Consider the following 12521-nt stretch of genomic DNA (forward strand, 5'->3'; position numbering starts at 1 on the left):
CCGAAATTTTTCTCCCCATAACACAGCTAGTCATTGGCTGGCAGGTTTCAGGATTCTGTATAGAATTCTTTTCAGTGCATCATAGTTAAATGATAGCTATTTACGTGGGTCATTTGTTGGCAATGCATCATAAAAACATCACCCACATACTTGAAAAAGAATACAAGCCATCATCACCATTATTACACATAATTATTCAATTATTTTCAGAGATGATGGTTAGATGGGTTGGGCGTGGCTGACGAATTTGCATTAGAAAAATCTCTTCAAAAAGATTCTATTAAAAAAAAAGTCTTCAATTTCTACCTCTCATCCTTCCAAGTATTACTTATTATTCTTTAATAGAACTGTTGAGACGTTTTACATTGGGCACAAGGAGCGGTTCCCAGGACCGCGCCTTCCAAATAAAAGCCCACTCTCGCGCCTGTCCCCGACGCGGCGCTGTGGAAGGGAGGTGGGAAGAGCAGAGCAGCTAGAGATAGGGCGGGCGGAGCTGCGGGCGGGAGGGCCATTGGCTTAGAGAGCAAGAAGGGGCGAGCTCACTAACCGCTTGCTTCCTATTGGACGGCGCAGCCCGTTTTGCGCATGTGCCGCTGGGTTCAAACCCATGCAGGCGCCGAGCGTTCTTGTTTGTTGAGGGCGGAGCTAATGGCGGGGAAGTGTTGTTAGCGCGCGCCTTCCGGATCGCAGCGCTAGCGCCCGTCGCCTTCGACTTAGGGGTGTTGCTTGGCCGCCGCCTGGTAGTCTGGCGGTTCATTTCTTGCTCGGCCTCCTGGAGTTGTGGTCCGTGTGGGCTTCCACCTCAGACCCCTGCGCTGGTTCAGCGGGGCCGGAACATGGCTGCGTCGGGTCTGGTAAGTGCGGGCCCTCGCGCTCCAGGCAAGCGGTTGAGCGGCTGGCTGGGGACACGGGCGCCCGAGGAGGGGGAGAAGGGCTCCAGGCAAGCGGTTGAGGGGCTGGCTGGGGCTGTGGTCCATGAGGGATTTCAGTGGGAAAGCCGCAGGAATTTTTGAAATCAAGTGTGATCGTGTGTCGATAATCGGAGTTAATTTACTGTACTTTTATTATTTCTTAAGTTTTCGTGTCTTCGTCTGTGCCTGCGTCTTACTCTTGAGAGGTGCTTGTAATTTCTGTTGGGGTTTTTTTTCGAGACGGAGTCTTGCTGTATCCCCCAGGCTGGAGTGCAGTGGCGCGATCTTGGCGTCTGCTTTTTAGTCTAGCTCCAGTTCCTAGTCCTCCAAATACTTTTCTCCCCATGGTAGAAGTATTGAAACGCCTTAAAAATGTGCCTTTGCGTCACACTTGCTAGTTGGGAGAAACAGATTATGTAATAAGTATGTCCCGAAATAGTTTGACGTTTTCAGTTCTTCTGTCAAAATGGTGGCGTTATATGGAGTTCTTGAGGCTGATTTATGGAGCATCAGTTATCGACAGTGTTCTTAAAGACAGCTATTAGTTAAAAGGTACAAGCTGTGAATGACTAATGGGGGCGGCAACTCATATTTTGTTTACATATTTCTGGACTTCTTTGGTGTTCACTATTCTATATTTCATACTTTGGTTATGGTTGCTATATGAAACCCGTATCATTTCTTTTCTAATTTATCTCCTAAGAAAATCTTCAGCTTCGATGATCTTCCATTGTGTGACGTTATACATATAAACATAAAGAGTTGTATGAAAGAATAATATAATCTATACTTTTTACTATGAGCACATATATTGTTTACATTATATATAATCAGAAAAAAGCAATAAAGCCATTCTCACTGGGGAGAGAAGCGGAATAAAGCTTACCAGATGCCGGCCGTTCAATTTTTAAATCCTATCATAACCTTAGAATTGTTTTGAGCCCTTAGGAGATGTTTGGTGTATAGCATGCCCATGCTGGATGAAGTTACTTTGAAAATAAATTTTATTCTGCTATATCTTAAACCAAATTGATGATTTACTTTTCTTTCAGGATCATCTCAAAAATGGCTACAGAAGAAGATTTTGTCGACCTTCCAGGTGATTTATATACTTAAGCTTTTAATATTATTTTTATTCTCATCGTTAATAGATTTTTAAATGAAGAAAGGAAAAACTATCACCTCTGACTAAAATAATGATTTCTATGCCCATTGATTAAGGGTAGTCATCTTATACTAACGGAATGTTAATGCAAGCAGTGCAATGACTTTGTGGCTGTGAAAAAAGAAATTCACCTGATAAAACAGTGGAACCAGGAAGAGGGAGTCTCAGTTCTGACTAAGTGACTGCCATGGGAAAAGCATTTTGTAGAATGAATCAAATGGTAAAATTAGAAGGATGTAGCTTATTCAGTGGGGCAAAAAGAAAAATAATACATGCTACCATGCATTTATTTGTTGGATGTTTATTTGGGTTGTTTTGGTCCTTCTTTTAGTTGTGAAACCTGTAAAAAGTAAATTTTCTAGTTAAATATTTACTAGTAATAGGATGAAAAGCATGTTTTTAAAAGTGAAGGTGTTATTGTGAATAACATCTTGTTTATTAAGCTGTGATTTTAGTAGGTCCGATAAGGCACAGAAGTATGTTATTTTGCTTCCAAGAAGCTTTCATTTCTATTGGGAAGATGTATATGTACATTTGTGAAATACTTTAATAGACAAAAATTAGTACTTATAATACTGAAGTAATGACTTGTGTATCATAGAGAGTACGCCTATATATAATTAGTCATTAACTTGCAGTATAGACAGCCATGTGAGAAATTAGGGATTTCTGTGTTGTTGATATTAAGAAAAGCTTTAAAGTTGTAGTGTAACTTTGGTGGACTTTGAATAGGTTAGGTATTTAAAGACTAAGATAAAGTTCATTCCAGACATAGAAAGTAACTTAGCAAAGGAACCAAAGTAGGAATACATACATTTGTCGGTAGCAGAAACCTGATTTAAGAAGGTTGAATATGTTGGGTAGAAGTGGAAAACAAGACTATATGAGTTGGATTGAGCCATAAAATGGATATGTTAGGCTTAGGTATCTATTATAGGTTTGAATAAGCTGTCCTAAATCTTCTGTGGAATAAGGGCTATCTGATGTAAACACACACACACATTTAAAAAAGCAAAGATGTTTGATGTTTACAGAGTAGCTTAAGGAAGGGGTTATAGTAATCTAGACTTGATGGAGGTGCTTTTATGCTAAGGTAATAATGACAAGGGGGAAGAAAAGATGAATTTGATAAATTTTGAAAAAGCTGTTGCCTAGACTAATGTGACCTGTGTTCTAATAGTGACTCTGCATTATCACCTTAGAAAATCTGATGTTTCTGGATCTCCTCCTTGAAATAGGTAATAGTAGGAGTGTATTTATAGCTGTAGGTGGTATTTTGGGGTGGTGTCAAGGCCAGAATTTGTAACAGTCACCTATATATATATTCTGGTAGAAAACCGGCCACTAATACTAATTAGGTTTACAAACTGAGGTAGGCCATTTGACCATTTTGGATTTCAGTTAGCCTGTCTGCAAAATGAGGGCATAGGATTCAGCCTAGTAGTTTTTAACTAGATTTGCACCTCAGAATTATCTCCGTCACCCTAGGAAATCTGATTAAATTGGTCTCTAGGAAGTGACCAATTATGTGTATTTCTGCAAAGCTCCAAAAGTAACTTATGCATCTATTTGGATAATTATTGGACTGGATGATATCTGAGATCTTTCAGTTATGAAACTTTATGACGGATGACCTGATAATGCACTGTGGCTCACAATCTTTACTGCATATATAGTACTTTTCGAGCTCTCAAGAATAATAGGAATGTTGTAGATCAGGGATCAGTAAATTCTGGCTGATAGGCCAGCCAAATGTTTTGTCACAGGTTTTGTTTCAATTTTTTTATTGGAACACAGCCATGCCTCTTTGTTTACATACTGTCTGTGATTGCTTTCGGGCTAGAATGGGAGAGTCGACTGGTTGTGACAGAAACTATGGTTTACAAGCCTAAAATATTTACCATCTGGCCCTTTAAGCAAAAGTTTGTCCACCCTGTTAGAGATGCATGTCAGTTTTTTACTGATTGAAATCCAGATGTTCTTCAACAGGTAAATGGTTAAACACTGTGGTGCACATATAGCATGGAACACTATTTGACTCTAAATAGCAATGAAATATTGATACATTCAACTTGGATTGATTTCCATAGAATTGTGTTGAGTGAAAAAAGCCAAGGCCAAAGGATATGTACTGTATGATTCTAGTTACATATAATTTTTTCCAAATGACAGAATTTTAGAAATGGAGGACAGATTAGTAGTTGCCAGAGGTAGGAATGAGAAGAGGCAGGAAGGAGATGAGAGAAAGGTGGTTATGGTTACAAAAGGACAATAGAGGATCTTTGTGATGATGGAACTATTCAGTATCTTGACTCTGGTTGTTTTGTCTGAACTTAGAGATGTGATACATTGTGTAGAAATAAATACAAACATGAGTATATTCAGAAATGAGTACATGTAGAACTGAAGAAATCAGAATAGCATTGGTAGATTTTAATCAGTATCAGTATCCTGATTGTGATGATATGCTATAGTTTTGCAAAATATTAGCACTGAGGAGAACTAGGTAAAGTGAACAAGGGATCTCTATTATGTTGTATAGCTGTGTGTGAATCTACAAGCTCAATATAATTTTTAATTAAAATTTATACTGATTCATAAACTGTTAAGATTAATCAATGATACTGAATCAAAAATGCATTTGAGAATTTATAGGGAGGAATCTGTTATTTGGAGATGTGACTGTAAAGTCTGTTAAAGAAGCGTTTCAGGACTGATTGGATTCATTCAAAAAAATTTGTGTTTTTGAGATACAGCAGTAATCTAAAACAGCTTTAGACATGGCTGTTCAACTAAGAAATATTAATTATTAATGTAGATTATGATATACTAATTCTTATTAGGAAGGAAAGAGTTCAGTTCAGGGAATGTATAGACCCTCAAGTACTTGTTTTGTCTTCAGATAGTAAAGATATTTTACATATTAAGTAAATTAATATTTTACAATGAGATGTGGAATTTTCAAATAGATGGTAAGATAAAGAAATATCTTCTGAAAATGATAGGCTGTATTTTTCCTTTCTTTATTAGGGCACGTGACATTAACACACAGCAAGGCCAGAATGTTCTGGAAATCTTACAAGACTGTTTTGAAGAACAAAGTAAGTCTTCATTTCAAGATGGAATTTGAGGGTTAGATGGATGAAAATATGAATTTGTCATGGTAATTAATACCAAATGCAGCAAATAAAAAATAAAAAATTTAAACCCTATAGGGTTTAAATATATGTAAAATGTTTTCCCTGGTATTTTGAATTCATATGCAATCCTTTGTGTACCTTCTGGTATACTTAGGATAATACTGACAAAAATAATAATTTGACAATAATTTGTCATCCCCTTTAGTTCACATTAGATTACTGTAATCTAGAAGTCCATACATAATTATACATAAGAAAAAGTATTTTATTATTTATTTATTTATTGAGACATAGTCTCACTCTGTCACCCAAGCTGTAGTACAGTGGCGCTATCTCAACTCACTGCAACCTTTGTCTCCCAGGTTCAAGTGATTCTTGTTCCTCAGCCGTCCAAGTAGCTGGGATTACAGGTGTGTGCCACCACGCCTGGCTAAGTTTTGTATTTTTTAGTAGAGACCACGTTTCACCATGTTGGCCAGGCTGGTCTTGGACCTCTGCCCTTCAGTGATCTGCCCTCTTCAGCCTCCCAAAGTGTTGGGATTACAGGCATGATCCACTGCATCCAGCCACAAAAAATAGATAATGAAAACAGATGTGTAGAATTGTTGGGATCATTGGAGAATTTGAGATAATCTTTGATGATTTACATATCTGTTTAAGGAAGTCATAAATTACTGCAAAAACTTTTCCAGTTGCTGATTAACATCAGCAGGTATTGGAATAAGAGAATAAGCCACCCAAAGAAATAGGGGCACTTGACAGAAAAGAATGCTTTCTGTACAAGCTCTTTCTGTACAATATATGAAAGAAGAACCGGCATATATTGATACTTCAGGTGTTTTGTTTGCTTTTCTCATTTCCTGATGCTTCTCAGGAACATTTGAATCTTGAACTGAGGTCTCTACTTGATTGAAGCTAATTGTGGTCAGTGAGTCACATGTCATATACAGCTACTTTTAATTGTAACTAATAGATATTACACTATATCTTGTTTTTGAAAATTTCATACTTTTGTTTTAGGTCTTGCCAATGATTTTAGTACAAATTCTACAAAATCAGTGCTTTATTCCACACACAAAATAAAAGACACTTGTATTCAGTCACGAAGCAAAGAGGTAAGTGATGAAGAAGAGCTGGTATAGGTTTAATATTTTAATGAATGAAGATATATACACAATATACTTAAGTATATTTTAGTTGTTTGTAAGTCTTATTCTTGAAAGGGAATTCTATATTCCCGTTGACTTTCTGTAAAATTAGGAGGTATTTTGTGAAAAGTTTTATTTGATATTTTCTGTGTTGGAATTGGGGTTATGGGAATTAGAATTATCAAATTATAACAAACATTTTTCACTTCCCTAAAATAATACTCAAATTAGATTTTTAGGAAAATGGGCAGCAATCGAAGTTGCTAATCAGGTTGACAGGGTTGGTTATATTCTAATAAATGAAGGCACTTCATTGCTATATGGGGAAATCAATCTTCTATTGATTATAGGTTTTAATTGCTTGCTGTTAGTTTGATCAGAAATAAAGTATTGGTTGACTTAACTATACTAAATAGCAGACTTTCAAATAAAGTATTTGAAGCTAATCTAAGGCAAATTATTCAGAAGCACAGTACTAATTAGAAAAATCATATACAAACTGTAAAAGACAATCAACATATTAAACATATGTAGCCTTTTGGTTCCAAGGAATGAAGACAAAACCATTTCTTTCAGAATTGAGAGACCTGAAACATAAATTACAATGGTTTTTGAAAGTTAAAGCAACTTGAAGTTTTCTGGGATAAACTTGACTTGGTCATAAAGTATTAACTTTTTTTGATTCGGTTTGCCTAATACTGAAGATGTTTGCATCTATGTTTATGAATAATACTGTCTTTTTTTTTTTTTTTTTTAATGTTCTTACAGGGCTTTGGTATCAAGGTTATGCTAGAGGTTCCTCTTCTAGGTAGAATGCAATAAGTCACAGAAGGCTAATACTCCTGCTAAGGCAGCTATTTTAAAAAAATGGAAACAAATTTTAGAGATATGAGAAGCCATGGACACAATAAAGGCTAGCAAAATATAGTCTGTAGCTAATTTGCTCTCCTTCTGAGGCAAAATTCTTCTTTACTGTGTCCCGTTATTTATGGAGGTTTTCGACTCTGGCTGGTAGGTACAGGCATTATTCTAGGTCCTTTGTAACTGGGAGGATATTCCCCCTGAAGGCTTTGGGTGGTTCTTTCTCTGGTTTTCCTACGACACTTTCTCTGATCAATGTTTGATTGAATGCTTGAGAGAGATCTGCACATTCTGCAGTTTTCTCTATGTAACTGTCTCCTGTCCAGTACTTTACCCTGCAAATTCTAACCACTTTCGTCTTCCTGAATCCTCAGCTTTGGCTCCTCAACTGAGGATTTCTCCTTTGTCACATTCTGGAAATGGGTGATGAGAGGGTTTACCTCATTTGTTTACCATCTCAGTAATCATTCTTTTTGGTTTTTCAGTTTCATATTTCTTGAGAATCTTGTATACTTTTTCTTTTTTTAAAATTGATTCAGGCAGAAGGGTAAATCTGGTCCCTTTTAAGACATTTTGAAAATTTATACATTTAAGTCATGTAAGACAGAGAGCAAGACTCTATGCTCTAAAGCCAAGGTCCACTACAGTGACTTCTAAATGACTTAGAATGTGTCTTATATGTCTTATGTCTCTCTTTGTCTTTTTACAGTCTTGTTAATGTCTGTGGGATCTACAGTTATATCCCCTTTTTTATTCCTGACTTTGGTTATGTATGCCTTATCTTTTTTTGTTTGTTTGTTTAGATGTAGGGATTTTGGTATGTTGCCCAAGCTGGATTAGAACTCCTGGGCTTAAGTGATCCTCCCTAACCTACGGAGTAGCTGGGACTACTGCTTGTGAGGCACATGCCACTGTACCTGCTATGCCTTGTCTTTTTCATTGATTAGTTTTGTCAGGGTTTATCAATTTTGGTCTTTCAGAAAACCAAGTTTGGCTTTGTTGGTCCTCTCATTTGATTGTTTTTAGTTTCATTATTTTTTTCTTAATTTTATTTTTCATATATTCTTTATTTTTATTTTTATATTATTAATTTTTTTCTAATCCTTGAGATGGATGCTTCCAAACAGCAGAGACTTTGTAGGTGTTCGAGGTTTTTTTTCAGATAGATCCTTTCCATGCAGCAAGCTTGGCCCAGGCCTTCCACGTAAGAAATGGAATTTGTTTACTTGATTTGAAAATAAAATCAGACTTAAGACTTACCTATCTTACAAGCTTTTCTGTTTGAGAACTTGAGATTCCTAGGTCTGGTTATTACTTCATATTTGTTTGTTTTTAAGTAAAATAAGATACTACTCCTTAGGTTTTTTCTGAAACACAGCTGAACTTCATAAAAGAAATTAGTTTTTCTCTTCTGTTTTCTGGGATAACTTGATTAAGCAAAAATGATCTGTTTCTTCAAATTTAGATCATTTGTAAAACATGGTTGGGGCTGTTTTGGTGGGGTGTTTGTGATTACCACTTTATTTAATGATCTGTTACATTTTTTGTATTTCTTTTGCCAGTTTTGACATTTTATAATTTTCTTGAAATATTTCCTCTGTTCTCAGTTTGTGTATAGTTAACTTTATGATCTTTCTCATAGTTAGTACTCTCCTTTTATTGCTGATTTTCACCTTTTTAAATATTCTGTGTTGTTAGAGGTATTTTTCTGTCATTAGCATTTTCAAAGAATCAGCAGTCTATTCTGGTTCACTATTTTATTCTGTTCCCTATCTTTTTACATAATTTTCTTCTTAATTTGTTGGAAGAATGATTTTAAAACTCAAAGGCATTATGTACATGGTAGTTAAAATAGTTCCATAAATTCCACAAAAAAACAGTAGAGCCCTCTTTTCCTCCTCCAAGTCCAACTTCTTATTCTTAGCTATTTCTTCCAGGTATTTTGACTCCATATTTCTAAATAATGTTTATATTGCTGTTTCTTGATTTTTTTTTTCAGTCTTTGCTATTATTTATTGGCTTTCTACTATGGAAATTTAGACTATTTGTCATATAATTTCTACTTCCCACCACAACACATAAACTTCCATTCTTTAGTACGACATAATTTTTAGTAGGATTAGTATTTAGTGTTTACGGTATTATTACGACTGTTTCAGTAGTCACAGCTATGTAGAGTACTAATGGTTAAATTTTCTTTATGTACAACTCTTAGTTTTCTCTTGATTTAATTTTGGTTTTTCCATTTTTGACTTTCTGTGCACCTATGACTAATTCGTCACCAGTTTTCTATGACAAAAGTCTAAGTATAAATGTCTTAGTATATGTAGACACATTAATTTATCGTTTTCAGCTTTTCTCTCTCTGCTCTTTTCTTTTTTTTTTTTTTCCTGCAATCTGTCCTTAGACCTGTTACATAGGTTTTGTCATGTACTCTCCCTGTATCACAGGGAGTCCCTTTGCTTTTCTCCTGAATTGCAACTCTTATTTCTTGGATCTTAAATCTTCCTTTTTTCTTGGCCTCTCCTTTTTTGGTAGGACTTATCCTTTAGCAGCTTTCTGAGACTTTAAGACCTTAATTGTTTAAAAATACCATGGTTTTACCTTCATGATGTGTAATTTGGGTGAGTACAGAATTCTAGATTAGAAATTATTTTCCTTTAATTAAAAAATATATTTTTTTCATGTCAAGCCTCCCTTTTAGTCAGGTATATTTTCCCTTAGACTTTTAAAAATGTTGCTTTCTTTTATTTTAGCTTCCCTGTTGAGAATACTGTTTTGATTTCATGATCCTTTGTGACTATTTTTGTCCTCTTTGCAGGCTTTTAGGATCATGTCCTCTGTCTTTAGTGATCTAAATTTTTATTATATTCCTTGACTTTAGGTTCTTCTAACCATTTTCATACATATTTCTTCAGTTTCTGTTTTCTGCAAGTACCTTTTTTACTGACTTTGCTCTTTACCTGGCCTTTTTTCATATGTCCGGTGATCCTTAGCTATCTCTTCTTGTTTGAAAGTGGGAAACTAAAATGCATTGGAAGCTCTATATGCCTAGTAAAATTTGTAAACTGGTGGATGTCACCGTGGTGTAGTTTGGTCCATTTCATTGTTGATGTCCAGGTGTTAATATCTGTAGTTTTCTTTTCTCTTGGCTGGTAAGTATTTCTGACAAAGAAATCTCTCCCACTTGGCTGTTGGAGTCTAACTGTGATTGTTTTCCATTTCAATCAGATGTGGCAGAGGGGAAAGTGCAGTTTGAATGCTCCTACTTAATATCTCTGGTTTTCGTGTATTGCCCTTAACTTCAGCTGTATCTTATGCCACTAATGTCACAGTCTCTCTGATTTAGAAACTCAAGAGAGTAAATATCTAATCTTCTGATAGGTTTGGGAGGGGCTTCTCGGTTTTACTACCTTCTTTTTTTGAGACGGAGTCTCGCTGTGTCTCCTGGGCTGGAGTGCAGTGGCACGATTTCAGTTCACTGCAACCTCTGCCTCCGGGTTCAAGCAATTTTCCTGTCTCAGCCTCTCGAGTAGCTGGGACTACAGGTGTCTGCCACCATGCCTGGCTAATTTTTGTATTTTTAGTAGAGACAGGGTTTCACCATATTGGTCAGGCTGGTCTCGAACTCCTGACCTCAGGTGATCCACCCGCCTCGTCCTCCCAAAGTATGGGGATTACAGGTGTGAGCCACTGCACCCAGCCAGTTTTACTACTTTCTATACACACCTTTTTTTTCTCTGACAAAAGACATATTCAACTATACGCACTTTTAACACCCTCTGTTTACGTGCCCCTTCTGTTTTTTGAGACAGGGTCTTGCACTGTTGCTGGAGTGCAGTTGCGTGCACATAGCCCACTGCAACCTCAAACCTCTGGGCTCAAGTGATCCTCCTGCCTCAGCCTCCTGAGTAGGTAGGACCACAAGCATGCACCACCACTCTTGGCTAATTTTTTATTTTTACATAGAGATGTGGTCTTGCTTAGTTTCCCACGCTGATCTTGAATTCTTGACCTCTAGTGATCCTCCTGCCTTGGCCTCCCAAAGTGCTAGGATTACAGGTGTGAGCCACTGCATCTGACCTGCCCCCTTTTTTTAGTGGTGTCTTGCAATTTTACTAATCTTTATAGGTTTATCCATAAACTGATCTGTCTGCTTCTGGGTTTTCTCCATTGCTAGCATGTTTCCATTCTCTCTGGGTTGCTTAATTACCAGTAATTTGCTTTTCAACCTAAAAATGTTTGCTGACATGTCTCATCTACTCCTTTGTCTTTCTCTTCATCCTTCTGAGTTTGTTTTTAAAAATCTTTAATGAGATATTAAGAGGGAGCAGAGATGAAGTGAAAGCCTGCCTCTGTCTTTTTATGGAATTGAATTCCATACTGTGGTCACTCAACAACAGTGTAGTGGATCTGTGTATTAGTCCATTTTCACACTTCTGATGAAGAGATTCCTAAGACTGGGAAGAAAAGGAGATTTAATTTGCCTTACACATGGCTCGGAGGCCTCATAATCATGGCAGAGGGCAAAAGGTACTTCTTACATGGTGGTGGCAAGAGAAAAATGAGGAAGAAGCAAAAGTGGAAACCCCTGATAAATCCATGAGATCTCGTGAGACTTATTCACTATCACGAGAATAGCACGGGAAAGACTGGCCCTGATGATTCAGTTATCTCCCACTGGGCCCCTTCCACAACACAGGGAAATTCTGGGAGATACAATTCAAGTTGAGATTTGGGTGGGGACACAGCCAAACCATATCAGCCTGTCATTTATTCATTTCTGTACTGTGCCAATACTGTGTCCACACTTCTGCTACCACTTGTGACAGAGGTCCCACTACCATCCACATTTGGGTGCTTCACTAAAAGGACTCGGCAGACTTGACATATAGTTGAACTCATGACCGATACTTATTATAGTCATTCAGCCAGGATACACAGCTGGGTCAGTAAGGGAAAAATGTACATTAGCAGAGTCTGGAGGAATCCATGTATAGGCTTCCTGTGCTCCCCAGCGGGCCATATAGAGTGTACTCATTCCTTCCAGCAGTGAAATGCAGTAACGTGTATATATTCTTTCTCCTCAGAGAAGCCTTTTGAAACTCAGCCTGTTTTCACTGGGGATTGGTCTAAGCACCCTATGCCTACCAAAATTTTACACACTCCCAGAAGGAAAGAAAGCAGATGTTCACCACAAATCACAGTGTTTATGCAAACAGTCTAGGCAGGCTGGCATAGCAGGTGCAACCTTGTCTGCTGGTAATGGAGGGAACATTCTAAAAGTCAAGTTTTC

General features: G+C 37.1%; 1 protein-coding gene across 1 annotated transcript in view; it reads left to right on the plus strand.

Annotated features, from left to right (window-relative positions):
• Window positions 1-591: 591 nt before the first annotated feature.
• The window catches only part of CENPC (centromere protein C), a 72281-nt gene continuing 60351 nt past the window's right edge, over window positions 592-12521 (plus strand). The window contains exons 1-4 of the mRNA XM_011965398.1: window positions 592-854; window positions 1964-2010; window positions 5107-5177; window positions 6237-6331. Coding sequence (XP_011820788.1) covers window positions 837-854; window positions 1964-2010; window positions 5107-5177; window positions 6237-6331 — 231 coding nt within the window. The 5' untranslated portion in view covers window positions 592-836. The remainder of the gene's footprint in view (window positions 855-1963; window positions 2011-5106; window positions 5178-6236; window positions 6332-12521) is intronic.

The sequence above is a fragment of the Mandrillus leucophaeus genome, unplaced genomic scaffold (assembly GCF_000951045.1).
Source record: "Mandrillus leucophaeus isolate KB7577 unplaced genomic scaffold, Mleu.le_1.0 Scaffold722, whole genome shotgun sequence".
Lineage (NCBI taxonomy): Eukaryota > Metazoa > Chordata > Mammalia > Primates > Cercopithecidae > Mandrillus > Mandrillus leucophaeus.